Source organism: Podarcis cretensis, assembly GCF_951804945.1.
Source record: "Podarcis cretensis genome assembly, chromosome: 1".
Classification (NCBI taxonomy): Eukaryota; Metazoa; Chordata; class Lepidosauria; order Squamata; family Lacertidae; genus Podarcis; species Podarcis cretensis.
This window is the reverse complement of record NC_137170.1, coordinates 85328125-85340649: the sequence shown is the minus strand read 5'-3', so window position 1 is coordinate 85340649 and position 12525 is coordinate 85328125. Positions and strand designations below refer to the sequence as shown.

General features: G+C 40.7%; 2 protein-coding genes across 2 annotated transcripts; one reads left to right on the top strand and one right to left on the bottom strand.

Moving 5' to 3' along the window:
* Nucleotides 1–411: 411 nt before the first annotated feature.
* On the bottom strand, nucleotides 412–1348 carry LOC307214931 (olfactory receptor 5AR1-like; the record flags this gene model as incomplete). Its single annotated transcript, XM_079974032.1, is given in 2 exon segments — nucleotides 412–936; nucleotides 938–1348. Coding segments are annotated over 2 exon segments (936 nt in total).
* A 10023-nt stretch (nucleotides 1349–11371) lies between these two features.
* LOC307214779 (olfactory receptor 5AR1-like) lies at nucleotides 11372–12319 on the top strand (the record flags this gene model as incomplete). Its single annotated transcript, XM_079973775.1, has 1 exon — nucleotides 11372–12319. One exon carries the CDS (start codon nucleotides 11372–11374, stop codon nucleotides 12317–12319), a length of 948 nt encoding a protein of 315 aa, XP_079829901.1.
* Between the last annotated feature and the right edge of the window lie 206 nt (nucleotides 12320–12525).

The following is a 12525-nucleotide window of genomic DNA, read 5'->3' as shown; positions in this document are numbered from 1 at the left end:
ACTGAGTACTGCTGTTGTGACCTGATGGCTGAATAAAATGTCAGACACATTAGGTTGGCTTTTAAGCCACTTTATTGATTCCGAAACCAAACCAATCAAAACCTGCAGATGGAAACTTCTGTAAGTGCAGAAATCAACTGTAAACTCTGAGGGGAGCCCCTGGGCCAAAGAGTCCAAAAAAACAGCCTTGTGGCCAACTCCTAAGAAGATCGCTTAGGCTAAACTTGCTTCCTGCACCTAACCACCAAAAGTGATTGAATCAACCCATTTACACACTATGGACCACAGGTGCCACTCAGCAGGTGTAGAAAAACAGGCAACTTGGTAGGCTGCCCACAAACAACAAATACACATTTTCTTTCTTGGTTAATATCTATTGGAAACTGAAACTCATCTTGAAAAGGAAATGTATTAATTTAATGAAATCTTCCCTTTCGTCCTTATGAAAGCATCCTTCACATCTTTATTTCTCAAACTGTAAATCAATGGATTTAGCATGGGGATCACAAGAGTATAGAACACTGAAACAATTTTATCTTCATCGTTTGAGACCCCAGAATTGGGCCTCAGATACATAAAGATGATAGTCCCATAGAAGATTGTAACGGCCATAAAGTGAGAGGCACAAGTGGAAAAGGCTTTGTGTCTGCCCTGGGCAGAGCGAATCCGCAGGATGGCAAAAATGATGTAGGTATAGGAGATGAGGATAATCAACAAAGTGCTCATGATTATTGCAGTAGCAAAGATGAAATGCACAGTGTTAGCCACTGCTGTGCTTGAACAGGAAAGTTTCAGGATGGGAGGAACGTCACAAAAGAAATGATTGATAACATCTGAGCTGCAGAAGGACAGGCTAAATATGAATGAAGTCTGAGCAGCTGAATTTACAAAGCCACAAATATATGCACTTGTTACTAACACCAGACAGAGCTTTTTTAGACATGGCAACAAAATAAAGTAACGGGTTGCAAATGGCAGTAAAGCGATCATAAGCCATAACAGCTAGAAGACAAGTTTCAACTGTGACAAACAGACAGAAAAAGAAGAATTGCACGGTACACTCTGAGAACGGAATAGTGCTATTCTTTTGTAGGAAGGTCATCAGCAACCTTGGAGCAATAGTGGTGGAATAGCCAATGTCAACCAAGGATAAGTTGCTGAGGAAAAAGTACATTGGGGTATGAAGGTTTGCATCAAGAGCAGCTAGGATGATGATGCCAAGATTTCCTGAGACTGTGACAATGTAGATCAAGATAAATGCCAGGAAGAGAATGGTCCACAACTTTGGATGGTCCATGAAGCCCAGAAGGATGAATTCAGTCACAATGCTGTGATTCGTGTATTCCATTATTTACCCCAAAGTTTCCCTAGGAGGAAGAAAATGAAATTGTGAAACAAGTACTGTATATATTTTTAATCTTCATGAAAATTTCGTAGCAGTTTAGTGCAAATTTCTTCTAATAAGCACATTTTCTATGCAGTTTTGACTAATATGAATTTTTTGAAGTGATTTTCCCTAATGTAATCCAGTTTTGAAGATTATTTTCACTAATATATGCATTTTTGTACCTAATGTTCTTTTTAGAAAGCGGCATCATAAAATTCAGGGAAGTTCACATTTCTAAGGATAGCTGAATTTTGGTTTGCATATTGGTTCAAGAAGTACAAATTAAATCATTTCCACTAAAATGCAAACAAAATTCAATGGCACCCTCCCTGTGGAACGCCCTCCCACCAGATGTCAAAGAGAACAACAACTACCAACTACCTTTTAGAAGACATCTGAAGGCAGCCCTGTTTAGGGATGCTTTTAATGTTTGATGTATCACAGTATTTTAATATTCTTTTGGAAGCCGCCCAGAGTGGCTGGGGAGGCCCAGCCAGATGGGCGGGGTATAAATAATAAATTATTATTATTATTATTATTATTATTATTATTATTATTATTATTAACCTCCATCGCTAGTGGACCTCAAAAATCCACTCAAAAATCTGGGACTGATTCTTCCTATCACCTCCCATAACCTCAAGCTCAGTGGGAGAATTCAGTATCACCTTCCAGGCAGGCAAAAATTCTTGAGGAAGGTAGGCTAATGAAAGGCATTGTCTAGTGAGGAAGTGTTACCTTGGAAGGGTCCTATGGACTCAGACTTACTTGAGGACCACATTTGTCACAGTGCTTACACAGTCCTGTGACAGTCCTGAATGCCACAGTCCTGAAATTCTTTACTCCCTTACACGAAGAGTGTCTGCATGTTACTATGTCACTGTGATTCAGTCTCCTGTTGGCTGAAACCATGAACAAAATGTTTAACAGTAATTGGAACAACAAATGCTCCTGGCTGGAATCTGTCTCCGGTGACATCTGTTTTTGCTAAAGTCACTTAAAGGGAAAATACTGGAACTTTCTCTGTTAGTGTTTTAAACAACTGGAAGACTGCACTGGATATCAAAACAGGATTTTCCAAGTACTGCACTTCAACTAAAGCACTCCTACCCAGCCTCTGCTTTAAACTGAAACACACACAACATTTATTCCTCAAAGTCAGTGTTTAAGATGGGAATTGTAGTCCACCAAAATAGCAATGGCAAGGACCCCCTTTCACACCAAAATCAGACATTTCAACTTTCTATATTACACAACAACACCATTTATTACCCCCCCCCCAAAAAAAAAATACCACTGGCTAGTTGAAGCTGCCTTTGTGAATCAATATAGCTCTATCTTCAGTCCTGGTTTTAGTCTGAAAAACTCATCCATTTTTCTTAAACATACTCCCCCCTTCCACCACTCCTTTCTTTCACTCTAGAATTTTTTTATCAGCCTCTGATGCAGCCCCCCGCCCCCCTCTACCCCATGCACTTCTTTAAATAACCCCTCTAGTCTCTACATGAAATAAAAATAAATAATAAACACCTTTTCCAGTGCAGACTCTCCAGCCTCCACTCCTCTCTCTCAGCACTCCATGCTCCACAAGGCATCCTGGAGATGCTGTAGGTGGTGAAGGCAGCAGTCCTAGGCTCCTACCACTCCAGTTCTTCAATGCACTCCCCTTATTTACAGCCCTGCATCTCATGCCAGGTGTGCATGAACACTCAAAAAACCCTCTTCCTCCTCTTGTGACCAGCCCAGTTCTTTTCCTTCACCCGCTCTCACCCTGGAGACTGAGGTCAACTGGGAGGGAAAGATGCAACCCCCCCTGGAGAGTCTATGCAATATTTTGCAGAAATGGGAGTTAATTGGGAGAGGAGAGGAGAGGAAAGCAGACTCCTCAGAGAATCTATGAAACTTTTTAGTTGCTCCAGCTGGGATGAAGCTTGCAAGCTCCCTCTTCAACCTTCTTAGTCATATCTGAGCAGGATGGTAACAAGATGAGATTGTTTTGTTCCTACTGCCTGACCTTAGTTAGAGCACACAGAGTGAAAGAAAAAGAGAAAGTACCAAACAAAGGAGAAGGAGCAGTTCAGTAGTACAAATACCCTGAATTACAAAGACATCTCCAGAATGTAAAAGTAGAGATTGAAATTTTGATTAATCCTCTCAACATCAGTCTGTCGCCATCTGTTGGAGCTGTTAAAGAAAAAGGCCACAAGAGTAAAGATTAATTTTCTCCAGTCCAAGTAATGTCCTCTGCCTTCCTTTTGTAGTCAAATGTAACTTTCATCCAAAATTCTAAATGCTCTGGTCTTCACCAATCAATTTATTTAACTTGACAATGTGCAAAACCTCCAGCTATTTCCAAGCACTCACCCCTTCCTCCTTGTTTCCAAGGTTAGATAAGTGTTCCCCTGCATAGCTTTGGTTTAGATTGTGAAGATCTAGGTATTTTCATATAATTCCAAAGAATCTAGTAATATGTTGTCCAAATAAAAGGGAAAAGGAAAAAAAAGAAAAGAAAAGAAAAGAAAAAGGGAAGAAGATTCCGGTGCTCTGGTCTTCACCAATCGTTTTATCTGGCCTGACTACAAGCCAAACCTCCAGCTATTCCCAGGCACTCACTTTCCCCCCAAAGTTAGATGAGTCTTCTCCTGCGTAGCTTTGGTTTAGATTGTGAAGATCCAGGTATTTTCAAATAATTCCAGAGATTTTCTCAAATCTAGGAACTGTCACTTCAAGTTCAAGATCAATATTATATCCAATAGAGTTCAAGATCAAGATCAATATTATATCCAATAGTGTTCAAGTTCAGCAATCAAGTTCAAACAGTATTAGCCTCACAGAAGGTATTTCTCACCAGAGGGATTAAGGTAGCCTATAAGTCTTCCACTTACAAATCTTTCCCTAGCAGTTGGCAGATAGTCAGAAAACAGAAGTTGACTTCCTTTTTGATTTCCATTTTCACCAAATTAAAAGAAAAAAAGGAAAGAAAAGTAAAGAAAATCCCATGATGTTTCGACTTAGTAAAATTAGAATAAAAATCTCCTGCTTACCATGGCAGTCTGAGACTTGGACTCACAGTTTTCGATGCAACCGCAAGAGCTCTCAACCACTCCCCCCCACTTGCCTTTCAACAGTGTTTTCCGGGGGGGAGTGTGGTGGCAGAACATCATGCTCTGCCGGACCCTTCGATGTTACACACAACCCCTAGTGGAACTTTCGGGGGGGGGGAGCCTTGCCGTGGTGCTTTCCCCTCTATTCCCTGCAGGTCTCAAACTGATCAAACGATCAGTTCTGTGCTGCATTTTCCTATTAGCAGGAAACCGGAAGTGCCAAAAAACCACAAACTTTTTCCACTTGTGCCTCTCACTTTATGGCCATTACAATATTTCATTAAATTAAGTCAGTTCTTTTTCAAGATGAGTTTGAGTTCCGAATAGATATTAACCAAGAAAGAAAATGTGCATTTGTTTTTTTTGTGTGAGCAGTCTACTGAGTTGCCTGTTTGTCTACACCTGCTGAGTGGCAGTTGTAGTCCATAGTGTGTAAATGGCTTGATTCATTCACTTTTGGTGGTTAGTGCAGGAAGCAGGTTTAGCCTAAGCGATCTTCTTAGGAGTTGGCCACAAGGCTGGCTTTTTGGACTCTTTGGCCCAGGGGCTCCCCTCGGAGTTCACAGTTGATTTCTGCTCTTGCAGAAGTTTCCTTCTCCAGGTTTTGATTGGTTCGGTTTCAGAATCAATAAAGTGGCTTAAAAGCCAGCCTAATGTGTCTGACTTTGTATTCAGCCATCAGGTCACAACAGCAGTACTCAGTGATCTAAATAATGGAACAACTACTAGACTGTGAGTGAATGGTCTTTGTCCTGCTCTATGTTACTCTCTTTTATTTATTTTAAAAATTATACCTCATATTTATTTATCAGATTATTTCACAGTGGCTCCCATCTAAAAAAGCCAACATAAAAAGTCCAAACTGCTTAAATCAATTTTGGTACTCATTTTTAATAAACAGTGTATACCAACAGAAGGGTAAAATAAAGCCACACTAAAACTCAGCAGAGTAAAATGGTTCTAGCTGCTAATCTGAAGTTTAAAGTGGGGAGATCAGATGAATGTCTCTCAGGAGGGTATTCTACAATCTGGGTGCTTTGAAAGAAAAGGCCATGTCTTGCATCCCAATCAGTTATGCGTCTCAACATGGTGAGACACACCAAAGGACCTCTGACGTTGATCACAACTGATGCACAGGATTGTGTGAATTGCAATGGGATTTATTTTAGGCCAAAATGGTTCACCAGTAGTGGCTTAGTCATGCTGGCCACATGACCCAGAAGGTGTACGGCAGCACGCTCGGCCAATAAAGTGAAATGAGCACCGCAACCCCAGAGTCGGCCATGACTAGACCGAATTGTCGGGGTTCCCTTTACCTTTACCTAGGCTGGGCCCCCTTTTGCCTGGTGGGGTAAGGACTAGAGGAGCTTCAACTGAGGGGCAGAGTTCTGACCATGTCATGATCCTGTGGGGTGTCACAGGAAAAAGATCTCCCTCTGACAAGCCTGGTAGATGAAGGGAACACAGTGGATGTAGCCTACCTTGATTTCAGCAAGGCATTTCACAAGGTGCCCCATGATATTCTTGTAAAGAAGCTGGTAAAATGCGGACTTGACTATGCTACCACTCAGTGGATTTGTAACTGGCTGTCTGACTGAACCCAAAGGGTGCTCATCAATGGTTCCTCTTCATCCTGGAGAAGAGTGAGTAGTGGGGTGCCACAGGGTTCTGTCTTGGGCCCGGTCTTATTCAACATCTTTATCAACGACTTGGATGATGGACTCAAGGGCATCCTGATCAAATTTGCAGATGACACCAAATTGGGAGGGGTGGCTAACACCCCAGAGGACAGGATCACACTTCAAAACGACCTTGACAGATTAGAGAACTGGGCCAAAACAAACAAGATGAATTTTAACAGGGAGAAATGTAAGGTATTGCACTTGGGCAAAAAAAATGAGAGGCACAAATACAAGATGGGTGACACCTGGCTTGAGAGCAGTACATGTGAAAAGGATCTAGGAGTCTTGGTTGACCACAAACTTGACATGAGCCAACAGTGTGATGTGGCAGCTAAAAAAGCCAATGCAATTCTGGCCTGCATCAATAGGAGTAGAGCATCTAGATCAAGGGAAGTAATAGTGCCACTGTATTCTGCTCTGGTCAGACCTCACCTGGAGTACTGTGTCCAGTTCTGGGCACCACAGTTCAAGAAGGACACTGACAAACTGGAACGTGTCCAGAGGAGGGCAACCAAAATGGTCAAAGGCCTGGAAACGATGCCTTATGAGGAACGGCTAAGGGAGCTGGGCATGTTTAGCCTGGAGAAGAGGAGGTTAAGGGGTGATATGATAGCCATGTTCAAATATATAAAAGGATGTCACATAGAGGAGGGAGAAAGGTTGTTTTCTGCTGCTCCAGAGAAGCGGACACGGAGCAATGGATCCAAACTACAAGAAAGAAGATTCCACCTAAACATTAGGAAGAACTTCCTGACAGTAAGAGCTGTTTGACAGTGGAATTTGCTGCCAAGGAGTGTGGTGGAGTCTCCTTCTTTGGAGGTCTTTAAGCAGAGGCTTCACAACCATATGTCAGGAGTGCTCTGATGGTGTTTCCTGCTTGGCAGAGGGTTGGACTCGATGGCCCTTGTGGTCTCTTCCAACTCTATGATTCTATGATTCTATTCTATGATTCTATGACTTTTTTGGGGGGATGGAGTTGTTTGTACAGATGCAGAAATGGCACTGGGCAGGAACAACATAATAAACGGGGCTCCTCATAAGGGGTCTGAGGAGGGGGATTGGCCATGGAACCCCAAGCTTAGGAGTTGAATTCCTGGTTGGAATCCTCACCCTGGTCAGCCAGCAAGATCTTGCAAGCTTTGCTTGCACCACAAGGTTCAACACTATCGGCACATGCCTCCACATTTGGTGGGAATGCTCCAAAATTCAACATTTTTGGACATCAGTCTTACAAGAAATCTGCAAGATAACAAAACAGGTATTAGAAGCAACCCCAGAACTGATCCTATTAAATATCTTCCAAGAGAACAATACACACTCAGAATACAAAGAACTCATAAGACACTTTCCAATGATAAGTATTTTGGCACTGTTTGGTTGGCTTCATTGTTCATGAGTTTGGGAATAGACAATGATACCCCTTTTTGAGGAGTGGGGTTATTACTCCTCTACTACTATCCATACTAGGTTGCTCAACCATTGCTACTGTGTCCTTTCTTCTGGCAAATCAAAATAATAAGATGACAGCAAAAACTGCAATTTTTTTAGCAGGGGCAATTGGAATAAGATATTTTATTTGATTATTGATGTATACCTCCAGAACCTATTTTTTATAGTTAAGTATTTATCCCTGTCTTCAGTATATTCCATTTTATTTTATTGCTATGGCTGGTGGCTGATGCAAATAAAGAGTCTTCTGATTCTACCATACTCTTTATCAATGAGCTTATTTGAAAACAAGGTAGAGAAAAATAACTAATGAGGATTGGGACCATATTGTGTGGGCTGAATGGAAAGCCAGTAGTCCTGTTTCAAACTAATTAATGATGAACAGTGGGAACAAGAACAAATTTCCACACAGCATGTCCTCTGGCGATTATGCTGAGAGGTCCTACACAACATTTTAATGATACAGCTCTCATTCATATATTTCAGGGATTTGATTTCTAGGTAATACCAAAGCAAGTATAAAATGAGCAGTTCTACCTATGCATCTTGATTTGGAAGGCTTTAGAAATGACATCTATCATCTTCACAGGTAAAGTTACTTGGGCTATGTTGACTAACCTGATAAAATCTCAGTTATACAGATTTTATTTTCATTTTCTGTTCACAAAAGTTGTATGGCTGGCAGACCTTGCTACATGTTGTCTCCTGCATGTTTCCTGTGACTGTTAAGAGACCAACAGATAAAGCAGATCTCCATAAATGTGGTCTGAAATGAATTAGCCAAGCAGTATTTTCATGAGGCTTTGCAGCCAAATTTTCAAACTCAGCTCAGATAAAACATTTAAGTTTCAAGTTTAAGAGACCTGTCATATTAGTTGGGCATTGAGGCCAGTGGGTTAATGCAATATCTCTGCTTTCTTTCTGCGAAAGGAAAGGGATAGTTCGGTTGGTAGAGCATGAGATTCTTAATCTGAGCGTTGTTGGTTCAAGCCATATTGCAGGGGATTGGACTAGATGATCATTGTGGTCTCTTCCAACTCCAAAATTCTCTGGTTCTATGTATTTGCAGCTTAAACACTGCAGGCATGTTCCTTTTTTATTCGCCACAGCAGCCTAACAAAATGAATGGGAAGACACCCTTTCAGTAGGAAGAATAGCACAATTCTTCCCAGCTTTAAATTTCTGTTTACTCAAGTGGCAGAGATGATGACATTAAAGTAAAAAGAATGAGAAAAAAGAAACATGAAACTACATGGAAGCCTAATATTTGATGGATTTAGGAAGGCTAGATGGACCTGTCCCTTTGCTGTAGTAGCGTGCTACAAGGGCTGATTAAGGATGTTCTAAAAGATCAACGTTTTTGTGAGCAAAACATATGGGTGATGTGGAGAAACTTGTGATACTAGTCAGAATTAGACTAGTGAATCTGTCAATTTCAGTTTCTCTTAGTGCCTCATTTTTCCAGTCACTAATTCTGTTTTCCCCGTTTCCACAGCAGTTTGCAAAGTTTTATTTTTTTAAAAAAAATCTGTGGGGAAATACATATCAATTTTTGATGGTATTTTGCCTAATCAAGAAAAAATATAGAAACCAAACACTTCCATTTATCATTCTAAGCTGCTTGGGGAAAGTGGGTACTATGTTTGCAAAAAGCATCCACTCCTGTCAAAAAATATAGCCATTTAAAAAAAAATCCTAGTTAGTGAATGGGCAGAATGAATTAGGCTAAGACAGCGCCATTCAGTGCCACACTTTTCTAACCATTCTGTCTGTGCAAGCATTAGAGCTTGTCAGATGAAATGACCACCCCCCTCTTTCCTCTGTGTACTATTCTGCAGGTTACCCTTGAGTCAATTTCTGGGGTGTTGGGGGAAGGAGAGGGCAGAAAGCCCTGTTGTAAAACTCTAAGTCTGTGTCGTCCTCTGACATGGCTGGTGAGGTGAATCCTGCCTTGAATTTCTAATCTCAAATTGCATCTCGGAGTGTGAGAGCAGTTTCAGTGGGAAAGTGGAGAGCAGAGATAGGGTTCAACACTCCCTCTTGCCTTTCATTTGAAATTGCTCCCTACCCTGCTGTTTTGTGCCAGTCTTTGACACAACCTGCATTCTTAGGTCATAAGTCAGTCCTGTACTGACTTACGGTTGCATAACATTGAAACCTCAGCTCAGAGTTTGCAATATTATGCACATGCATTTGGGTATAAAATCTACTGATGTCAGAGTAGCTAATGCCTCAGTAAAACAAGATAACATGGGATTGAAAATTTCCACCTTCCTTTAAAATATGGGAAAACTCTGCCCATGCAGATTATGATGATAATTATGATGAGAGGTCCTAAAATGTGAACAGTGAAAATAAGGAATGAGTGACAAACCTACATTTGTGTTAGGTCAAAATATTATCTTCTACAGAAAACAGCATGTGATAAAATAAAGATGACTACCAGTGCATTACATCTGAGGTTGCCAATATGAATGGCACATTGTGTATTATGAGTGAAATGACCGTAGCTTCCATTGGTTTGGCTCAGAAATAAACTAGACACACACACACCAAGAAATGGGGGAAAGGAGACTGAACATTTATGTGCCAATCTGTTTTTTGCTCCCTGACCCTCATTTGGTAACAAGAACTGTCCTGGTCATTTGCTATTAGTAGGCTGTGGAGAAGAATCCGAACATCCACAGAGGACCCTTGAGACAAGAGCAAGTGAAGAATTCTTGGTTGCTCACCTCTTATGTGAGGTAAGAACTTTGAGTTCCTAAAGCTTATTTCTGGGGTGAACTGTCCAGGGTGGGAGCGGGTTAAGCAGTTCCTTGTTATCCCTCAGCTTAAATATGTAGCCTCCAAAAACAGCTTTTGATTAAATGAGAGAGGGAGGGAGAAGAAAATATCACTTTACATGTTGCTATGTGTTACACCTAGAGAAAAGGTTAAGCAGCTCTATGTTACCCTAGGCATAAGCATGTGGCCTCATAAAACTACTGCTGTTTGGAACAAAATGTTAAAGATGATTTGCTATTCTGTGTCATATCAAGTATGGAAGTAATTCTCTTTCATCATTGTTCTCAAATGAGAGCACACCTTTCTTAAATGGAAGAGGGAAACATCACAATTATTGAGTTTGGGATTCACGGATAATCGGAATATGCACTTTCTCCTCTAGCAAGCTGATTTACATGTCATGACAGAACATTCAGAGGAACCTAGCACTTAATTCCTCCCATTGTGCTTCAAGTCATGGAACGTGATATTTTAAAAGATTGTCATGGTTTCTGATCCTTTCTGCAATTTTCATACAAGTCATCACTTGATTGTGCATTAATTAGCCCCAGTGCTGGTAAAGGTAGTCATAACTAGGGGTAGATGAGAATTTGGTTTGGGTTTAAATAAGAAACCACCCAGTTTGCACTTTTCAAACAAATATGATAACCCAAATCTTTCAACCAAATCTACACTTCAATGAATTTTGTGATGCAGTTCTCCCAGCTAATAATATGTTTAAAAAAATGCATATATTGCGGAAAGGGTGCACAAAAACGAATACGGTACTGGAAATAACACAGAGAACTGAATTAGGTGAAATCACTTGCCAATATGCATATATTAATTGAAACTTCATGCAAAAATGTGTTTATTGAAAGAAATTCACACTAAAATGCTGACACATTTTCATGAGAATTTTTAAGAATAAATCAATAAAATTACTTGTTTTTTATTTCCTTTTTGCTTTTCCTCCTAGGGAAAGTATGGAATTAATGATGGAGTACCCAAATCAAACCATGGTGACTGAATTCATCTTCGTAGGCTTTATGGAACATCCTGAGCTGTGGGCCCTTCTCTTCCTGCTGTTCCTCTTGATTTACATTGTCACAGTGTCAGGGAATCTTGGCATCATCATACTAGCCACCCTTGATGCAAACCTGCACACTCCCATGTACTTTTTCCTTAGCAACCTATCCTTGGTTGATGTTGGCTATTCCACCACTATCGCTCCCAGGTTGCTGATGACCTTCCTACAAAAGAATAGCACTATTCCGTTCCCAGAGTGTACCATGCAATTCTTTTTTTTCTGTCTGTTTGTCACAGTTGAAACTTGTCTTCTAGCTGTTATGGCTTATGATCGCTTCACTGCCATTTGCAACCCGTTACTCTATTTTGTTTCCATGTCTAAAAAGCTCTGTCTGGTGTTAGTAACAGGTGCATATATTTGTGGCTTTGTAAATTCAGCTGCTCAGACTTCATTGATATTTAGCCTGTCCTTCTGCAGCTCAGATGTTATCAATCATTTCTTTTGCGACGTTCGTCCCATCCTGAAACTTTCCTGTTCAAGCACAGCAGTGGCTAACACTGTGCATTTCATCTTTGGTACTGCAATAATTATGACCACTTTGTTGATTATCCTCATCTCCTATATCTACATTATTTTTGCCATCCTGCGGATTCGCTCTGCCCAGGGCAGGCACAAAGCTTTTTCCACCTGTGCCTCCCACCTCACGTCTGTCACAATCTTCTATGGGACCATCATCTTTATGTATATGAGGCCCAATTCCAGTGTCTCAACGGATGAAGATAAAATTGTTTCAGTGTTCTATACGCTTGTGATCCCCATGCTAAATCCATTGATCTACAGTTTGAGAAATAAAGATGTGAAGGATGCTTTCATCAGGATGAGAGGGAAGATTTCATTCAATTAATACATTTCCTTTTCAAGATGAGTTTCAGTTTCCAATACATATTAACCAAGAAATAAAATGTGTATTTGCTTCATTTGTGTGTGTGTGTGTGTGTGTGTAATTGTCCTACTGCAGTGGTGGCAAACCTTTTAGAGACTGAGTGCCCAAACTGCAACCCAAAACCCACATATTTATCACAAAGTGCCAAAATGTCACTTAGGGGATAA